Source organism: Elephas maximus, chromosome 7, assembly GCF_024166365.1.
Source record: "Elephas maximus indicus isolate mEleMax1 chromosome 7, mEleMax1 primary haplotype, whole genome shotgun sequence".
Lineage (NCBI taxonomy): Eukaryota > Metazoa > Chordata > Mammalia > Proboscidea > Elephantidae > Elephas > Elephas maximus.
Genome location: NC_064825.1, coordinates 95,499,468 through 95,520,859, shown reverse-complemented (window position 1 = coordinate 95,520,859; position 21,392 = coordinate 95,499,468). Strand labels below are relative to the sequence as shown.

The 21,392-nt window shown below is 39.8% G+C and overlaps 1 protein-coding gene across 2 annotated transcripts in view; it reads left to right on the top strand.

The window, feature by feature from the left end:
- LRRC4C (leucine rich repeat containing 4C) overlaps positions 1-17,065 on the top strand; it is a 208,970-nt gene extending 191,905 nt beyond the window's left edge. For both annotated transcript variants that reach the window (XM_049890901.1, XM_049890900.1), the window contains one exon: positions 15,045-17,065. In XM_049890901.1, coding sequence (XP_049746858.1) covers positions 15,087-17,009 — 1,923 coding nt within the window. In that variant the 5' untranslated portion in view covers positions 15,045-15,086 and the 3' untranslated portion in view covers positions 17,010-17,065. The remainder of the gene's footprint in view (positions 1-15,044) is intronic.
- Positions 17,066-21,392: the final 4,327 nt, after the last annotated feature.

The window sequence follows — 21,392 nt, the reverse complement described above, 5'->3', positions numbered from 1 at the left end:
GAAGACGTACATTATCACAACTGGGGACAAAAATGGCATCTAGTGGGTGGAAGCAGTAAGGGATAGAGGCTTTATTCTATAGGCATTGGAGGGCCATTGGTGGGTTACATTTTCCTGAACTGTGATTGTCTAGGTTCCTGTATATTGTTACACTAAATCTGTAAAGCATTCCTTTGAAAATCTCCCCAGGGGAAAAGTACAAAAAAGAAAACACCAATTTGGAAAATAAGAAATAGCATGCATTAATCATTTGGTGGCTTCTGAACTTGAAAAAAAACGAAGCAAAGTTTTCATGCTTTTCTGTTCCAGGCATTCGTAGGGCTCCAGACTTAAAGCTATTAGTGCAGAGGAGAATGTAGGTGTTGTTACAAATAGTCACATTTCTGATAACTGGAGCATTCTGATTTCATTACTTGAAGAGGGAAATATCAAGTAGTATTTGGAGCTTGAGGTTTTAGGTTTTTCTGTGGTTATGCATTTCACTAAACCAACACAGCAAGTAGCTGTCAGAAAAATATAAACATACTGCTGAACACCCCAAATTCTACCTTTCCATTTCAGAAAAAAGTCATCTATATTTCATATTTTCAAAATAACCTCAAAAGGTGAATATGATCAAGAGGAATCATAAACAGCCAGAAATAGAAAACTTATTCCTAGTATGGGTATCCTTCCTGCATCATCGAGGGGTAAACAAGCAGGAAAAAACAAATTAATTTTATTTTTAGCCTTGCCAAGTTGTAGCTGTATTTCTGAGTCAGATTTTTTTTCCCCTTAAAGTGAAGTAGATTTGACTTTCTGTTGCTAAGACAAGTTTGGAACTGTCACCCACCCCCAATCCCTTGCCTGTTCCATCATGTTCCTGAGGATTGTGACAGTAGACTTAGGAGATCTTTTTTACCCATAGATTTTCTAATAAATGGTGAAATAAGTCCCAGAAGCAGGCATGTAATGATAAAGCCCTTTGATTTTAAAGGGCTTTGCAGATTTTTTGCAGATGATTTGACTTGTTAGCCATAGAAATTCTTGTTCTCTGCTATAAGAGTGGTATGATCCAATGGAACTATCTGAAGCTGAGTCAAACCTCCCGAGTTCAGAAAAACGTGTAGCTGCCATATGAAGAAGCAAATGATGAAAAGAGTTTATGGATAACACAGGTAGGAATTTTCAAGGCAATCATGCTATTTTAGGCATACACAGCAGAGGGCATTGTTTGGTCAAACATAAACCAGGGGTGCTCCTTAAAATAATGGATAAAGAAAAAGAAGTAGTGAAGTCCTGCCCCACACCACACAAGCACAAGCACGTACAGACACATTCAGACATGCATATGCACACACACCCACAGCAAGAGACAGAGAAATGACCCTTAAATTTCTTGGTTCTCCTTAGCTCTCGTTTGTAGGAAAGAACTTCTCTGTAAATAACCAATGGCTGGACAAGCATTGTTCCAGAAATTGATAAAACTCCTTCTATGGAAATGGGGTTCCACTAGGTACCAGGGATCAAGTGGTGAATATGATATCATTGGGAACCTCAACAAGTTTACAACCTGCATCTGCCTGCCTGAGTATTTCATTCATTTGTGCATTTAAGTCTTTTTCCATGGAACTTAATGTTCCACTGAGATGAGAGAGAGGCAATAAGAAAACAATGATATAACTATACATGAAAACTATCAAATAATAATGAGTACTATACTGAAAATTAAACATGGTGATGTGATACAAAGAACTTCCTGAAAAGGTGAAATCAGTGGAGTCCCAGTTGACAAGGAAAGCCAACCAATGCAAAAATCAAATCAAAGGTATTGGTGGAAGAGGGAACTCGAGTGCAAAGTTTCTAAGAAAGGAACAAACTTGGAAATTTAAGTAACCAAGAAGGGCCAATGTGGTTGAGGAGAGAAAGGAGATTAGAAAAGTTGAAAGGTAGGAGATATAGGCAGGGGTCAGATCATGCAGGGTCTTGGAGGCCAAAGTAATATAGATTTTGCTCTAAAAGGATTTCAATTAATAGGAATACTACAACTCAAAAAAATACATGAACATATTTATATTTTTAAAATTTACTCTAAATGCACTAAAAAGAATGAATTGTTGGAAGGCAATTTCAAAAACAGAGAAATGTTATGTTTTAGAAGTAGGAAGAAGAAGAGTGTTGTAATGGATATGGACAAAGAAAAAGGGAAATCAAGGAAGATTCTTACATGTTTTCCTTAACCAACTGGGTGTATGGTAATGGCATTTATGGAGATGAGGGGGCAGATTTGGAACTTGCTTTCAGTGTAAGTTATACCATTTAATTCATGTAAGTCTCACAATGTCTATTTACTAAGTGTTATCATCACTCTCACTTAAGAAAGTATGGCTCAGAGAGGAAGGGCCCATTTGCCCAAGACTGAATAGACAGTAAGACTAAGTCAACTCTCCAACATAAGTTATTTCACCCCAAATCTGGTTTTTGTCCCACTAAGTCATGCTAATCTGCATTAGTGCTTTCCTATGCTTTAGCATTGTCCATGTCAGAAAGTACCAGAAAACGCAATGTACCATCTTCATTGTGGACATGGGCATCACTCAAGGTTAGAGATTTCTCTTTCCTAACTTGTAGATCAAAGTTTCCAAAATGCTCCATCCATGTACTAATATTTTTTCAATGTGACCAGATGAAGAAGCTAAGTTTGCCTCTATTGGTATTTCATACTATACAGGATTTAGGGTGGATTAATTTGAACCTAAACATTTGGAAACCCTGCTGGCGTAGTGGTCAAGAGCTACAGCTGCTAACCAAAAGGTAGCAGTTTGAATCCACCAGGCACTCCTTGGAAACTCTATGGGGCAGTTCTACTCTGTCCTATAGGGTAGCTATGAGTTGGAATCGAATTGACGGTAACAGGTTTTTTTTTTTTTTTTAATATGTGATTTGTTGTTGTTGTTGTTAGGTGCCATTAAGTCAGTTCCTACTCATAGCGACCATATGCACAACAGAATGAAACAGCCTGGTCCTGCACCATCCTCACAATCGTTGTCATGCTTGAGCCCATTGTTGCAACCACTGTGTCAGTCCATCTTGTCGAGAAAACCAAAACCAAACCTGTTGCCATCCAGTTGATTCCGACTCATAACGACTGTATAGGACAGAATAGAACTGTTCCATAGAGTTTCCAAGGAATGCCTGGCAGATTCAAACTGCTGACCTTTTGGTTACCAGCCGTAGCTCTTAACCGCGACACCACCAGGGTTTCCCATTTTGTTGAGGGTTTTTCTCTTTTTCGCTCTCTACCAAGCATGATGTCGTTCTCCAGGGACTGGTTCCTCATGATAACATGTCCAAAGTATGTGGGACATAGTCTCGCTATCCTCGCTTCTAAGGAGCATTCTGGCTATATTTCTTCCAAGACAGATTTGTTCATTCTTCTGGTAGTCCATGGTATATTCAATATTCTTTGCCAACACCATAATTCAAAGGCATCTTCTTCGGTCTTCCTTATTCATCATCCAGCTTTCACATACATATGAAGCAATTGAAAACACCTTAGTCCTTAAAGTGATGTCTTTGCTTTTTAACACTTTAAAGAGGTCTTTTGCAGATTTGCCCAATGCAAAGTATCATTTGATTTCTTGACTGCTGCTTCCATAGGCATTGATTGTCAATTCAAACAAAATGAAATTCTTGAAAACTTCAATCTTTTCTCCATTTAGCATGATGTTGCCCATTGTGAGGATTTTTTTGTTTGTTTTTTGTTTTCTTTAAGGTGAAGTATAAGCCATAAAGGCTCTGGTCTTTGATCTTCATCAGTAAGTCCTTCAAGTGCTCCTCACTTTCAGCAGGCAAGCTTGTGTTGTCATCTGCATATGGCAGGTTGTTAATGAGTCTTTCTACAATGGTGCCAAGGTCTTCGTCATATAGTCTAGGTTCTCAGATTAGTTGCTCAGCATACAGATTGAATTAAAAAAAAAAAAAAACCTAGGTATGGTAAAAGGATACAACACTGACACACACCTTTCTTGACTTTAAACCACACCCATTAAAACCGAACCAAACCCATTGCAGTCGAGTCGATTTTGACTCACAGCGACCCTATAGGATAGAGTAGAACTGCCCCGTAGGGTTTCTAAGGAGTGGCTGGTAGATTTGAACTGCTGACCTTTTTTTTTTTTTTTTTTTTAAATTGTACTTTAGATGAAGTTTTACAGAGCAAGTTAATTCCTCATTAGACAATTGATATGCATATTTTTTGTGTGACATTTGTTGCCAACCCCATGACACGTGAAACACTCTTCCCTTCTCGACCTTGAGTTCCCTGTTACCAGCTTTCTTGTCCCCTCCTGCCCTCTTGTCCTAGCCTCTGGGCTAATGTGCCCATTTAGTCTCATTTTGTTTCATGGGTCTGTCTAATATTTGGCTGAAGGGTAAACCTTAGGAGGGACTTCAGTACTGAGTTAAAAGATGTCTGAGGGCATACTTTTGGGGTCTCTCCAGTCTCTGTCAGACCAGTAAGCCTGGTCTTCTTTTATGAATTAGAATTTGTTCTACATTTTTCTTCAGTTCTGTCTGGGACCCTCTATTGTGATCCCTCTCAGACCATGAACTGCTGACATTTTGGATAGCAACTGAGCTCTTAAAACACTATGCCGCCAGGGCTCCTTAACCCATGCAGCATCCTCTAAATACACAATTTAGTAGTCAGATAAGTAGATTGAAGATTTTCTTTTTAGTGATCAGTTCCATTCACTTCTAATGTAGTGCTTATTAAAGTCACCTGACTTTCCAACAACCAGTCTTCTCTATTCAATTTCTTTTACGCATAATGACGTAATCTTCCTAAAAGAATTTTATCGTGCCCTCCTCTGCTTGAGAAACTTGAGTTTATTCATAAATCCCTTTATTGTGAAACAAATACAAACTATTTTACCAGGCATTCAGTGCCTCTCAATTTTGCAGTTAAGCCTTCTGCTTCAATTAAGTTACTTTTTTATTCATTTGTGCTCCTGCTCTTGCTTTCAGGGTGTAAATATCTTACCTCTTTCACCACCACCCTGCCTCAGTGCAAGTCTATACCCTTAAAGACCCACATAAAATCCTAAATCGTCTTCTTAAAACTTTCCCTAATTATCTACGCCTACACTGATTACTTGCAATACTTCTACCGCATGCATTTTGGCGTTTAAATGTTAAACGCATTGATTTGCATTGTGTTTAGATGCATATATGTACATTTTTGGTTTATATATGTATCTGTACATTTGTGTCAAAGAGCCCAGGTGATGCATTGGTTAAGTGCTCAGGTGCTAACCGAAAAGTCAGTGGTTCAAGCCCACCAGCAGCTCCCCTGGAGAAAAGACCCGACAATCTGCTTCTGTAAAGGTTACAGCCCTGGAAACCCTATGGAGCTGTTGTACTTTGTCTTATAGGGTCTCTATGAGTCTGAACTGACACATAGTCTGAGGCACAAATCAACAACAACATACATTTGTGTTATATCTCCAACAAGATTGTAAAATTTTAAAGAGCATGGCCAACCTAGCTCTTTTATTATGCTTATTAAGTTCTCCATTACGAGAACTTAATAAGCGTATTAAGAGATTGGTGGTTTTAACTCACCCAGAGGTGCCTTGGAAGACAAGCACGGCAATCTGCTTCTGAAAGGTCACAATCTTGAAAACTCTGTAGAGCAATTCTGCTCTGCAACGTGGGATCACCATGAGTCAGAATTGATTTGATGGCAGCTGACAACAATACTCTCCAGAGCATAGTGCCATGTTGGCTGCATGTTTTTAATATACAATTTGCTATGCCAAAAGCTACCTATACTCACTGCTTTTTCTTGTCTAATGATGTTGTAATATGAACCCACTGACATGGAGTCAATTCCAACTCATAGTGACACTATAGGACAGGGTAGAACTGCTTATAGAATTTCTAAGGCTATAAATCCCTATGGAAGCAGACTGCCACATCTTTCTCCTGCGGAGCGGCTGATGGGCTCGAACCGCCGACCTTTCAGTTAGCAGCCAAGTGCTTGACCCCTGTGCCACCAGGGCTCCTCTGTTGTAATGTAGCCACCTCTAAACACTAGACATATAAATTGTTTTACTATAAACCAGATAAGTCTTCTAGAAAAAATTAAAATGTATAACCAAGCCCTCCCCTTAAAAATCTTCTAAAAAAAATCAAAATGCAGAACCATGTATTTTTTAATCTAATTTTTTTTTTTCTTTAGATTTCAATTTTTTTTTTTTTTTTTAGAAACATTGTAAGGTCATTGTGTTTAGTCAAATGACTGCATGTTGACTTGAAATGTGGAGTCCCTGGGTTACAGCCATTTAAATGTTACAGCACTTCCATTACATTTCCTAGAGGGTCAGCCATGGGCATATTTACAAAAAATTTAAAAAAAGTATTTTCTCTGAAAAACTGCAAAACAGTTGGGGCAAGTTCAGATTTGAATAATTTGGTTCAAAATGAGACAAAAAAGAACTATATTAAGAATAATTTGTAAAATACATTTGATTTGAAAAGGGTAAGTATGAGGACTGCGAGACTACTAACTGCTCTATAAAAGGGACAAGGCAGGCAAACCTCACATTTATCACGAACTGTGTGGCAAAGATCAGCGTGAATCCAATTCCCAGCTGCAAATGGATCCAGGCCTCACCTTTCCACACCTCTATTCCTCATCACCAGCCACTTCCATGCCATCTCCTCTCTCTGACCCTAACCACCCTGAGTTAGATCAGACTTCATCCTCTCCTACCCTGAGCCAGGTCCAAACATCCCTGGCTACCAGGTCACCGGGAAGCAGCTGTAGCTTTAGAAGTCTACACAACTCCCTGCACTTCAGACCAACTAGTCCCTCTCTCTCTCTATTCCCCTGGGACTAGGTCACAAGCTAGAAAGACTCTATCCTTCTTCATCGACTGCCCCTGCAGCCTTTCTCTATCACCCAGCCACCCAGAGCTGGGTCTATACAAATTGACTCTATATTTCTGGCCCCTGCTAGCTCATTGTCCTGGTGGTTGGTTAATTCTCTATAAAGGCTCACAGAATTCATTTAGGCTGTTGCCTATACCTACAGTTACCCATTTTTTTTTCTTTTGTTGAACTTTAGGTGAAGATTTACAGAGCAAACTAGTTTCTCATCAAACAGTACACACATTGTTGTATGACATTGGTTAACAACCCCACGACATGTCAACACTCTCCCTTCTCAACCCTGGGTTCCCTATTACCAGCTGTCCTTTTCCCTCCTACCTTCCACTCCCTGCCCCAGGGATGGTACACCCCTTTAGTCTTGTTTTGTTCCATGGGACTATTCAATCTTTGGCTGAAGGGTAAACCTCAGGAGTGGCCTCATTACTGAGCTGAAAGGATGTTTGGGGGCCATACTCTCAGGGTTTCTCCAGTCTCTGTCAGGCCAGCAAGTCTGGTCTTTCTTCCTGAGTTAGAATTTTGTTCTACATTTTTCTCCAGCTCTGTCTGGGGTACTATTGTGATCCCTGTCAGAGCAGTCAGTGGTGGTAGCCAGGCACCGTCTAGTTGTACTGGACTCAGTCTGGTAGAGGCTGTGGTAGATGTGGTCCCTTAGTCCTTTGGATTAATCTTTCCCTTATGTCTTTAGTTTTCTTAATTCTCCCTTGCTCCCAAAAGGGTGAGAGCAGTGGAGTATCCTAGATGGCTGCTCATAGGCTTTTAAGACCCCAGATGCAACTCACCAAAGTAGAATGTAGAACACAGTCTTTATAAACTCTGTTATGCCAATTAATCTAGATGTTCCCTGAGACCACTGTCCCCACAGCCCTCAGCCCAGCATTTAGGTCCCTCAGGGAATTTGGATGTGTCTGTGGAGCTACCATGGCCTTCAGTTACCCATTTATTATAACCAGAAAAGATGCAAGTGTAGAGATACGTCTGGCAAGGTTTGGGAGTGTTCTAGTCACAGGCCCTCCGTTGTTCCCAAGGACATGAGACTCCCTCTTCCTTGCCTGGATGTTCTCGCCAACCTAGTTGGCCCCAAAGAAAGTGTTCCAAGGTTCTGGGTCGCCTAGACATTGGGACCTCAATGAATTGCATGACTTAGGCATTGATACGTATTTATGATCACCCAATCAATGAAGATGCATGATGCCATCAGGCCCCCCTCCCTTCTTGGAGTTAGTGCACCAGGTGTGGGGCCTGTGTAGCTCCTACTTGCCTGTCTAACAAAGGCACCTTTGTTGCTTGGGTTATTTTCAGAACTCAGAATCAAGGGACCAAACCATATTTTTTGTCCAACAGTAAGTTACCTTTTGTAAGGGTATTATTTAATTTGTTTTCTTTTTTCTTATGCATTATAGCATTCTTTAAAATTCAAAGACATAGCCAGAAAAAATGATCATGGTGATGAACCTTATCAGATTTTTTTATACGTGAACCATGTTGCCTCAGCTTACTTTGTTTTCTTTATAGTGGTATGTTGTTGTTGTTAGGTGCCGTCCAGTCGATTCCGGCTCAGTGATCTTATGCACAGCAGAAAGAAACACTGCTCTGTCCTGCGCCCTGTCCAGCGCCCTCCTCACAATTGTTATGCTTGAGCCCATTGTTCCAGTTCTGTATTCTTCTTCTTTGGTATTGCTGGAGGGAGGTATACAGGGAGGGAAGAGGGGAAGAGGAAGAGAGAAAGAGAATATGAATGTATGGGGATGAATTCGGATGCAAGTAGCCAGGAAAAATAAATAAATAAATAACTGTAATTGAGTTGATTATTTCACATAATAAGAAAGTCCAGAGGAAGGAGATTTTCAGGGTTCATTAATTCAGCTGTTTATCACAACCATCAAGGACACACATTCTTTCTATTTTTTTCTTCCCCTGAATAACACCTTTGTCCTCAGCCTGCCTATTCTGTTGGCCACAAGATGGCTGCAGCAGCTCTAGACATCTTATACTCACAATATTCAGAAACAATTAAAAAAGAAAAACAAAACAAAAAACTTCTTCCCAATGTTTTTCTTCTTATGAGCAGGAAAAAAAAAAAAATCTCAGAATCCCCTCACTTGACTTCTCCTCATAACTCATTGGATCCAAATTGTGTCATATGTCCAGACCTAACCAGTCCCTGGTGACAGGAATGGTACTGAGGACATTTGCTTAGACAAGGGGTCAACGGAGTATAGCTCAAGAGCTAAAGCTGGGCTGCCACCTGTTTTTTACCACCCATGGGTGAAGAATGTTTTTTGAATTTTTAAATGGTTAAAAGAAAAATCAAAAGAAGAAGAATATTTTTGAATGTGAAAATTATATGAAATTCAAATTCCAGTGCCCATGGATAAAATTTAATTGGACCATAGCTATGACCATTCATTTACCTATTGCCTATGGCTGTTTGGCTGTTTTTGAGCTACAATTGCCGAGTTGAATGGTTGCAGCAGAGACCCCATTACCTTCAAATCATAAAATATTTAATATCTAGCCCTTTACAGAATATGTTTGCTTACCACTGGGCTGGGTTAGCTTAAATCAAATTCTGTTCACTTACCAGCGCTGAAACTAGGGCCAGCCTCCTCTATCACAGATAATCTAGTTTTTGTTTTTAAAGAGGGGAATGATTTTTCCTGAATAAAAGTTTCTTGGGAAAGGGTAAGGAACTAGGATGTTAGGTAGGCATCACATGCTGAGAGAAAGAAAGAGGGGAAGGAGAGGAGTGAGAGTGAGAACTAGAGCGAGATTCAAACACATTTAAATAAATAATCCACCTCAGTGTTGTCAAAAGCTGGCTCCCTAAATATCACTAACCCATCCTGTTGGTAAGGCAAAACTAAGTTCATTGCTAATTGTGGTAAAGGACAAAACCACTTCATAAGGCTTTGGCAGTGTCTTAGAGTGGAGTGGGGGATAGAAGGTCAGGATTTATTGAGAATGGAAAGTTTAAGGAGAGTCTTTCAGGTGAGAATTTGCTGAGGATTGGGTAAGCATTACAATACAACTGTCCAGGATTGGTAGAAACGAGGTGAAGTGAGGGACTCAGAGAATCTTAGGGCACAAACTATTTGTCGATGTTTTTCCTTGAGGAGTTGATGGATCTTTGATTAAACTTCCTGTAATGAAAAAAGAAACCATTTATTTTGGTGGGAGAGTCCCAAGAGAACTTAAAAAAAAAAAAAAATACTGCTAATAAAGACAGTGAAATACCAAAGTCACATTGATGTACGCAGTAAGGTATGATTTTAGTTCTTGGTGTTGGCTGTGTGGGGGGTAGACAGACTGGCTTTCAGTGTTTAGAGGGGTTTGTTGGGGATGTGTGTGTGTGTTATGGTGGTGGAGGGAGTTGTAGTTTACTAAGTTCGTCTTTCTCCCACCTTACCTCCAAACTGGTTCCAATATCCAGACACAACCTGTGCTGACTTAGCAATGATACTGTGCTAAATAAAGCATACACCATCAGTTATTCTCCTGCACACAATTCCTCCTGTGTCTCTCACTACACTGTTTATCAGTGCCATGAAGGAAGAAAGGTCTACTGACAAAGTCAGAACATCCCCTGGGACAAGGCTCAAAGTATCATAGTTTAATTCAAAACTCACACAAATCCATTTGTAAGTAAATACTGTCAGATGACATCATTATGGATAGTGCATACCTTTAAATTGATTTCCTTTTGATGTGATACAAACATCTCATGAAAGAGATGTTGAAAAATGGCTTTTGATGTAAAAATAACAAAAATTGGATTTTAAAGTAGAAAATCCTTTGTTGATAGTAGTTTATTCCATTCAGTACATGTAGGAGGCATTGTATGCTGTAGGTTATAAATTAGCTTTGAACCAGCTATAATTCATAAATCATTACCTATGACTGATTTATAGGAAATCTCATTAATTGCAATAGTCAAAAGACCTTGAAGTAAGCAAGAAGTAGAAAATAAAACTAGGCCTAGGGATTGAGGAAGGAGAGAAGCGCATATCTTAAATTAATATTAATGTATCACATTTGCTTATGTTTTGCTGATAGTATGCTTCTGATTATGCCGGTTAGTCCTTACCACAGCGTTTAGAGATATTATTATTAATCCTATCTCATACAAATGGATTGACACAGTGGCTGCAGCAATGGGCTCAAACGTAGCTATGGTTGTGAGGATGGCACAGGACCCAGCAGTGTTTTATTTTGTTGTACACAGGGTCACTATGAGTCCTAACAGGCTCAATGGCACCTGACAACAACAACAAGTCAGAGAAAAGAAAGAAAGTGAGTGTCTTGTAACTTTACTTTTAACATGTATTAAATGCTTACTAAAAAAAAAAAAAAAAATTTATATGCTGCTTATTATGAGCCAGTATGTGCAAATACCACCTGTCTGTCAGTGGAGTCTTGCATGTTGTTATAATGCAGACCAGGTTTCAGTGGAGCTTCCAGACTGAAATAAAATAGGAAGAAAGGCCTGGCAATTTAATTCGGGAAAGCAGCCCATGAAAACCCTACGGATCACAATGATCCTATCCAAAATTGATCCTGGGGACGACGGAGGACTTGGTAGTGTTTCATTCCACTGTTCGTAGGGTTGCTATGAGTTGGGGGCCAACTCAATGGCAGCTAACAACAACAACAACAACAAATTGACATATATTATATAACAATCCTAACAGGAGCCTTTCTGGTGGATAACACTATCTTTCCCCTGTTCCAGATGGAGAATGTAAAGCACGGAGATGTGAAGTAACTTTTCTAATCACTGGGGCAAGGAGATTCCAGCAAGGATTTGAAGCCAGGTCATCTTACTCTTACCCACTGGGTATGGCTGCCTTTGCTGTACCATATTTTCAAGAGAAAAAGGTAGCAAATGGCAGAGTAGGGGCATACCTTCTTGATTTCCATGCTATTTTCAGCCAACCAGTTATTCTTAAGTGTTGCCCTAGAATTCTGATGAGATTCACGGGGTGAGGAATGGGAAAAGGAATAGAGGAACAGGACCCTGGCACTGCAACCCTAAAAACATTTACTATTTGGTGTATTGGGGATTTTATATGCTATTTTGTTTGCTCGTTTTTTTTTTTTTTTTTTTTTAGGACACAATTACCTTGACAAGTATTTGTGAGTGTGGATGGGGTGGCTTATGTAAAGCTATACTAAATCACACAAATGAGAACATCTCAATGGTCATCATCACTGGGATTTAAATAGTGTTCTGCCATGGAAATCTAAAAGTCCATTTTTTTTTTAAGGCCATGTTTAAATTTACACTGAGAGATAATTAAAGCTAACTCAGGATGTGAAGCCTACCAACAGTATTGTTGTCAAAGTATAAATGAGACAGTAGGATAAACCAGTAAAGCCTTATCAATGGGATTAATGTAATGAGCCAGACCCTGCTGTTCAGCAGTTAGTACAGATCACTACATATACGCAGAAACTTGCAGTTCGATATTTACTATTTTGCATATCATTTGCAGTTGTTTTATTTAGTGCCTACAGCGTGCCAGGCATTGTGTTGGCAATAGGCTAAGCTGAGACCATTGGATGTGACCCTTGTCACCATGAAGTCCACAGGCTAGTGGCAGAAACAGACCCAGGAACAAATGATCACAATACTAGGTGTTGTGGAAAGTCTACCTAGAGCTACGACAGCGCTGAGGAAGGAAGCAAGTAGGTATCCCTGGGAGCACCAGGAAAAGCTTCGCAGAAATGGTGACTCAGAATCTATGGGTCAACTGTCTTTGCTGTCACAAGGGAGGAGACAAAAACAAGCCTCTGAAGCCAGAAAACAAGAGTCCTTGATTTTAACTTTCTGAGACTCGAGTCCCTTTCGGTGGTTTTGCAAATGTGGGTATATGTTTAAGGATATTCCTTTTTCCAGGGAGCTGGATTTCTCTAACGGGTAGGGCATCTCCTGTTATTGGAAAAGAGCCTCTTCTCCATCTTGTGTACTCTAGGCAAATGCAAATATTCACAAATGCTCATTTATACTGGGCAATTTCACCAACCAGTAGAGGGGTTATATCATAAGAAGAAGCCAGCCCTTCTCTCCTCCAGCCTTATGTGGTGAGTATGGAAGTGAGGTCTATGAAACTGGACCCATCTCTGGCATTGGCTTCTCTCCAAGGCTCATTTGGGACAACTGGAAAAGTTTCCTAATTATCCCATATTGTTTTCCTTGTCCTACCTTTCCTCCAAAGCTCTTCTGTCTTTCATATTAGCCCAACACTTAGGGGTAGGTCATATTATCATCCCCATTTTGCAAGTGAGGAGATTGAGCCAGGAAGAAAAAAAATCATTTGCCCAAGGCAGCACATAAAAAGTACTAAATTTGTGTCTTTTTGAATTGGAATGTGAGGAGGCTTTTTTTTTTTTTTTCCTTTCTTTCATTCCAGGAGATTCATAGAAGAGATAATGCCTATGGAGATCAGAGATTTGTGAAATATTACTAACATAAATGCCTAATCCATGATAAACCAACTGAGAGGGCATATACTGGGTGACACGAGCTCTGTTGGAAGTACCCCTTGTGTTGGAAGAGAGGCAGACAGGGTGTTATTTTATTTTCCTTCCCATAAATTTACTTAAAATCAGTAAGAACACAAGGCTTGTAATAGTCCTGTTATAGTAGTTTTTTTTCCTTTTTTTTTTTTTTCTGTAAATAAAAATCACTTTTTGGGAGAATGCTTTTCATTTGTGGTATGCCTGTCTATGGGTAACAGTTGACTGTATTATAATAAATTTTAGTACATGAGATTAATCTTTAGAAGTTTATGTACATTTGTTCATGCCACTATTTCAGCACATTTTCAGAGGTACCATAAGTTACCAGTGTTCACACCTGAAGCCACCCCCCAAGGAAAGGGATATTAAAGCAATGAATTGTGAAAAACAGTTGGCCTTTGCCCTCGTACTCACAGCAACTTTTTTTTGTGGAGTATTTGAGATCCCAGGCCTGGGAATCCATCAGATGATGATCGGATTAAATTGCCTCATTTTGAAAATAGAGACAATAGCAGTTCCTACCTCACCAAAGTGCCGTGAGGAGTAGATAGGATCAGGGCTACGCGCAGTCACAAAGGGCCCCATGCTCAGAAGGGCCTGCTTTTGACTTAATGGTCTGCACTTAACATCTTGATATCCTTAATAATGTTTGAACAATAGACCCTACATCTTCATTTTGCACTGAGTCCTAGCCAGTCCTAAATAGGATTGTTTGTAAAATTTTCGGCCCATGGTACTTGGCACATAGAGTAACCTTCAATAAATTTTGGCCGTTACTAATTTTGGAAACCCTGGTGGCATAATGGTTAAGTGCTATGGCTGTTAACCAAAAAGTTGGCAGTTCGAATCCACCAGGTGCTCCTTGGAAACTCTATGCGGCAGTTCTACTCTGTCTTATAGGGTTGCTATGAGTCAGAATCAACTCAACAGCAATGGGTTTGGTTTGGTTTTTTATTACTAATTTTGGAACCCCTGGGTGGTGCACACAATTAAACCCACTCAGCTGCTAACTGAAAAAGGTTGAAGGTTTGGGTCCATCTGAAGCGTCCTCCAAAGAAAGGCTTGGCTATCTACTTCCGAAAAATCAGCTATTGAAAACACTATGGTGCACACTTCTACTCTCACTCACATGGGCTCGCCATGAGTCTGAGTTGACTTAACAACAACTGTTCCTTGTTATTAATTTTGCAAAGGAGCTTTTAGTTGGTTGGGTACAGGCCCAAAGTTTTATTTTCTGAACTTTTTCAATTTGGTCTGAATGTTGATCCTAATGGTGGAGTACATCACATAGACCCTCATGCTGTTGGGTCACAATCTGTTGGTAAACACTGCATTGGAGCCCTCCACCATTTCTCTGTTGTTGTGCATCTGATGGAATATGGACTTTGGATGGCTGCTAGTTTGGAGTACAGAAACTTGTTCCTATAAATATAAACGGCGTTGCTCAATAAGGTATATTGGATTTGTTGTTTTCGTAGTCTGAGCCACAGATGACTTTCACTGACACACTGACTCACTGACATTTTTCCAGAAAGACTTTTGTGCTAATACTCTTTTTTTTTGCTCTTATCTTTTTTTTTTTTTTGCAGACTGTTTGAACTCCAGAAGGACCAACACCAGATAAATTATGAATGTTGAACAAGATGACCTTACATCCACAGCAGATAATGATAGGTCCTAGGTTTAACAGGGCCTTATTTGACCCCCTGCTTGTGGTGCTGCTGGCTCTCCAACTTCTTGTGGTGGCTGGTCTGGTGCGGGCTCAAACCTGCCCTTCCGTCTGCTCCTGCAGCAACCAATTCAGCAAGGTGATTTGCGTTCGGAAAAACCTGCGCGAGGTTCCAGATGGCATCTCGACCAACACGCGGCTGCTGAACCTCCATGAGAACCAAATCCAGATCATCAAAGTGAACAGCTTCAAGCACTTGAGGCACCTGGAAATCCTACAGTTGAGTAGGAATCACATTAGAACAATTGAAATTGGGGCTTTCAATGGTCTGGCGAACCTCAACACTCTGGAACTCTTTGACAATCGTCTGACTACCATCCCGAATGGAGCTTTTGTATATTTGTCTAAACTGAAGGAGCTCTGGTTGCGGAACAACCCCATTGAAAGCATCCCTTCTTATGCTTTTAATAGAATCCCTTCTTTGCGCCGGCTAGACTTGGGGGAATTGAAAAGGCTTTCATACATCTCAGAAGGTGCCTTTGAAGGTCTGTCCAATTTGAGGTATTTGAACCTTGCCATGTGCAACCTCCGGGAAATCCCTAACCTCACACCACTTATAAAACTGGATGAGTTGGATCTTTCTGGGAATCATTTGTCTGCCATCAGGCCTGGCTCTTTTCAGGGGTTGATGCACCTTCAAAAACTGTGGATGATACAGTCGCAGATTCAAGTGATTGAACGGAATGCCTTTGATAACCTTCAGTCACTAGTGGAAATCAACTTGGCACACAACAATCTAACATTACTGCCTCATGACCTTTTCACTCCCTTGCATCATCTAGAGCGGATACACTTACATCACAACCCTTGGAACTGTAACTGTGACATACTGTGGCTCAGCTGGTGGATAAAAGACATGGCCCCCTCCAACACAGCTTGCTGTGCCCGGTGTAACACTCCTCCCAATCTGAAAGGGAGGTACATTGGGGAGCTCGACCAGAATTATTTCACGTGCTATGCTCCCGTGATTGTGGAGCCCCCTGCAGACCTCAATGTCACTGAAGGCATGGCAGCCGAGCTGAAATGCCGAGCCTCCACGTCCCTGACCTCTGTATCTTGGATTACGCCAAACGGAACAGTCATGACACATGGGGCGTACAAAGTACGGATAGCTGTGCTCAGCGATGGTACATTAAATTTCACGAATGTAACCGTGCAAGATACAGGCATGTACACATGTATGGTGAGTAATTCCGTTGGAAATACCACTGCTTCGGCCACCCTGAATGTTACTGCGGCAACCACTACTCCCTTCTCTTACTTTTCAACCGTCACGGTAGAGACTATGGAACCTTCTCAGGATGAGGCTCGGACCACAGATAACAATGTGGGCCCCACTCCAGTGATTGACTGGGAGACCACCAATGTGACCATCTCTCTCACACCACAGAGCACAAGGTCGACAGAAAAAACATTCACCATCCCAGTGACTGATATAAACAGTGGGATCCCAGGAATCGATGAGGTCATGAAGACTACCAAAATCATCATTGGCTGTTTTGTGGCCATCACACTTATGGCTGCAGTGATGCTGGTCATTTTCTACAAGATGAGGAAGCAGCATCATCGGCAAAACCATCATGCCCCAACACGGACTGTTGAAATCATTAATGTGGATGATGAGATTACAGGGGACACACCCATGGAAAGCCACCTGCCCATGCCTGCTATCGAGCATGAGCACCTAAATCACTATAACTCTTATAAATCTCCCTTCAACCACACAACAACAGTTAACACAATAAATTCAATACACAGTTCAGTGCATGAACCGTTATTGATCCGAATGAACTCTAAAGACAATGTACAAGAGACTCAAATCTAAAACATTTACAGAGTTACAGAAAACAATCGAAACAAAGACAGTTTATTAAAAATGACACAAATGACTGGGCTAAATCTACTGTTTCAAAAAAAAGTGTCTTTACAAAAAAAAAACAAAAAGAAAAGAAATTTATTTATTAAAAATTCTATTGTGAGCTAAAGCAGACAAAATTATGTGTATTCCTCAGAACCTGTTTTTGCTGCACTTATTTACTATTTTCCCACATCTCGTCCCTCCCTTCCCTGATTGCCATATTTTTCATAGGAGATCTCAATTCCCTAAAGAACTGGTCTAGGAAATTTTGTAAGAATTCTGTTACACTCTGAGATTTTTATGGTGAATTCTAGTGGTGAGATCCAGTCTATTTTGTCTCTCTTTTTTTTTTTTCTCATGCCTTTCTGAAGTAGTCCAATGGGGAATGCAATATTAGAAATAGATTTTTAAGAGAGAACGAGGAAAAAATGCAAGATCTTATATTTTTCATGTAATAACCTGTTCTGTATTTATGAGGAGGACCATTCTATGGAAAAGAAAAGAAAAAAAAAGAGTAAGCAAACAACAGATTAATTTACGTAATTTACATATGAACATCTATAAAACCCATGATCTTTTAAACAACTCTAGAATAAGAATTTGTAGTTCAAACGCTAAAATAAGATTATAAATAAAATATTGTTGGTTTTTCTGTACCTGGACAAAACTCATTTGTAGTATAACTCAAATGTGAGAAACTTGAAGGTGATTAGATTGCCTCCTTTCTAAGAAAGAAAATACTACAGTATTCTTCTTTCACTGCATTGATCTCTGCAGGGTCCTGTTCTGTTAGTTGGGTTTTCAATCTATATTCAAGAATGCTGTGGTATTTTTTTCCTCCTCATTAAGGGTACCCTTTGTAGAATGGTAAGATTAAAAGATAATGATTATGTAAAGTAAATTTAGTACTACTTGGAAGAAAGTTTCAGTATAATTTATTTGCTGTCTCCTAAATAAAATTCCATTGGCTAGATGAAGTGCCACCACAAACTATGAAGGGGTTTTAAATCATCTCTAGTTGGAAAATATTTTTTGCTGCTGAGTGCCAGAAAATTCAGTTCAATTCAACAGTAACTATTAAAGCCCTAAAAAATGGCACAGTGGTTAAAGAGCTTGGCTGCTAACCAAAAGGTCAGCAGTTTGAATCTACTGGCCACTCCCTGGAAACCCTATGAGGCAGTTCTACTCTGTCCTATAGGGTTGCTGTGAGTCAGAATCACCTCCATGGCAGAGGGTTTGGTCAAGTTTTGGATGTACTAAACACTGATTTTAGCATTGTGAGTACACACTTGAAAAGGCCTGGTTCCTGCCCTTGAATTACTCACAATCTGTATGAAATATGATCAAAGAAATCATCTCAGTTTACTTCTGGGGCCAGCTCTAATTTTACCAGGAGATGGAAGGCTCTAAATTGGGACCTGGAGTTTCAAACTAGCACAGGAACAGGAGTCTCATGGATTCTTCCGTCCTTCTTTAACATCTGACTCTCCTCTTCCAAATGCAGAATTGTGGAGCCAGTGGTTAACTGGTGGGCTGCTAACTGTAAGATTGGTTGTTTGAATCCACCAGCCACTCCACAAGACAAAGATGTGGAAATCTGTTTTTGTAAAGATTACAGCCTTGCAAACTCTATGGGCAGTTCTACTCGTCCTATAGGGTTCCTGTGAGTTGCACTGACTCCAGGGCAGTGGGTTTGATTAGCAGCTTAAGGAAGTGCTCTGACTGCTGAGTGCATACCTGGAGATACCAATGATAATGCAGTTGTAATTCATTCAGAGCATTTTTTTAAGGAACTGCGGGGGAGGGGGGGATGTGGAGAAATACAGGTAAGATAAAATGCACTAGCTTTCAAGTAAAAAAAGGAACCTTCTAGTTGCCACCACCTCGGTACTCTCCTGGTATTTTAATATATCATGTGTATATATACAGTAAAACCTGCAAAAGCTGGAGCCTGTGTAAGGCAGAAACCTGACAGAGAAGGATAGCTCAAATATTTTCCACAAATAGTGATAAAAAACATGGTAAGACTGTATGCATCCTGTCAAAGGTGGAAAACTTGCGAGACCCAGAAAATACAAGGCAGTCCTGTAGAGTTCCAGCTCTCATAGGTTCCACTGTATTAAAACCTACTTATTAAAATCTTCTGTTTTTATCTATTTGAAGTAAAATGAAAACATACACCTCTGATTCCTGGCCCTTGAAAACCTGCCACCTCGGTAGTGAAACAAGGATTGACCAAGCTGGAGTAAACTTCAACTCCTAGTGGATGACCAGCGTGGGTACACACACTTAACTGTGAGGGGTGAACCTCACACTGGGTTTTTGTGGCCTCCATGAGTGAAAAACCAATCATTACTAGCAAAGCAGGTCAGAGAAATAAAATGGGAAGAAGAGATAGCAAATGGATGAGACCACATAAGAGTTTTGCTTCTATTTTTCTATCCCCAATTCTCTACTGGTTTTTTTCCTTTTTTTTTCATCTTGTACCTTCTTTTGTTAGGAACACAATCTACATTTCCTTTTTCTGTGGAGGAAAAAAACACTGTTCCCCCCAAAAAGAGAAAACACACATTTGCTGTCATTTGTCACGTTATTCAGTACTGAGTCTACTTAACATATTCCCAAGCTGCAGATCACACACAAAAAAAGACACAAAAAAATATCTCTGCAGTGGCAAGTGAGGGTTGGTATAAAGAAGATGGGTATAAATCAAGAGGATAAGAATCCTGCCTTCTGTCTTTGGCTTGTGCTCACTGAACTCTGATTGTCTTCACTGCTTGTGAACCTTGTCTCATGTTGAGCTGGTAATTCTCATGGGGTACTTGAGCACTAAGTAAAATGAAAGGTATTCAAACTGAAAAAAGGGTTAGATTACCCTAGTGACAAAATAGGTGCTGGGCTGCTAATCAAATGTTTGTAGTTCAAACCCACCCAATGGCTCCATAGAAGAAAGACCTGGAAATTGGCTCCCATCAAGATTACAGTCTAGAAACCCCACAGGGGCAGTTCCACTGCCACATGGGTTTGCTGTGAGTCAAATACCAACTTGATGGCACCTACCAGCAATAGGAGGTTATGGTTGTCCTAATGAATACATTCAAGGGGGAAAAAAAAAAACCTGATGGAAGGCTGAATAAGCAAAGTGGACATCCATAGTAAATTTAGAAACTCTTTTGACAAAAAGTACTCATTACAGGTTTTGTGGTTGATAAGTGGAATGCTATAATGTATTATTTTAAAAAAGGAACAACTAAAATCAGTTCTAGATGTTTTATGATTAGCAGTGTGACTCTAGTTGCCCTGCATAATGTAATTGGCCCTGGTCAATCAGTGCAATAGTTCTCTGATGTGTTAGAGATGGTCACATCCTGCGGACTTATTTAGCTCAGCAGAAAGCTCACGTGACAGTTTAAATACCAGCACACCCATGTAGCAAAACACAGTTCCAGGTTGACTGCTTTTCTTGTTCTATCCAAAGGTGCCCAGGTGGCAGTATTCTGAAATATTCAGGTACACCAAAAATATATTATTCATAATTAACAAAGCTAAGGTAATCCAATGATAATTTAGTAGATTTTTTTTTTTTTTTTTTCCTATTAAAGGTATGTGATTTGCTTCCAGGAACATCCGTGATACTTTTGAAAGAAAACTCCCCGACATATTTTTCTTTTATGAAATCTTACTCTTACATACCTGGCAATGACCTTGCTCTACTAAACTCTACTGAATGTGTCCATACGCATTTGATTTCTCAAAGGATTTGGTATGGCCACTCATGGGCCCTGCTAGAGCTTTAAAAATTTCCCTTTCTTTCTGAATATTCTGGAGTCAAATATCATCCTTCCCAAAGATTGAAATGAATCATTTGAAATGGAAACATTGACTAATGTGTTTCTGAGGAAGAAAATGTTGTTGCTAGCCCATGACTGCTCTTAGGCCTTATAATCAAAGAGTTAAAAATTAGGATATCAACTGAGACCTGCGTAATATGAAATTCTGAATATAGATATGATAGAAAACACTTGATAATGAGAGTTATTTACATCAGAGAAAGCAAAGAATGAAGGCATTTTTAGAACTGATTTACTGAAACATGAGAAAAATGATAAGTGGATGGCTCCAGAGTATCCAACATTTCCAAGGCAAATATGGATGAAGGTGGGTGGAGGAGGGAAAAAGCCTCATTCTTTTATCCTTTTGGGATATTATTCAAGATATTTAGATAAGTAGAAGAGTCAGAGGAGTGATTATGAGTACACGGAACTTTGAAACAATATAATTTTAAACAATGCATTAGACTATTTGCTGCTTCAGCTTACCAGTTTTAATAAGGATGTTGAAGATAATATC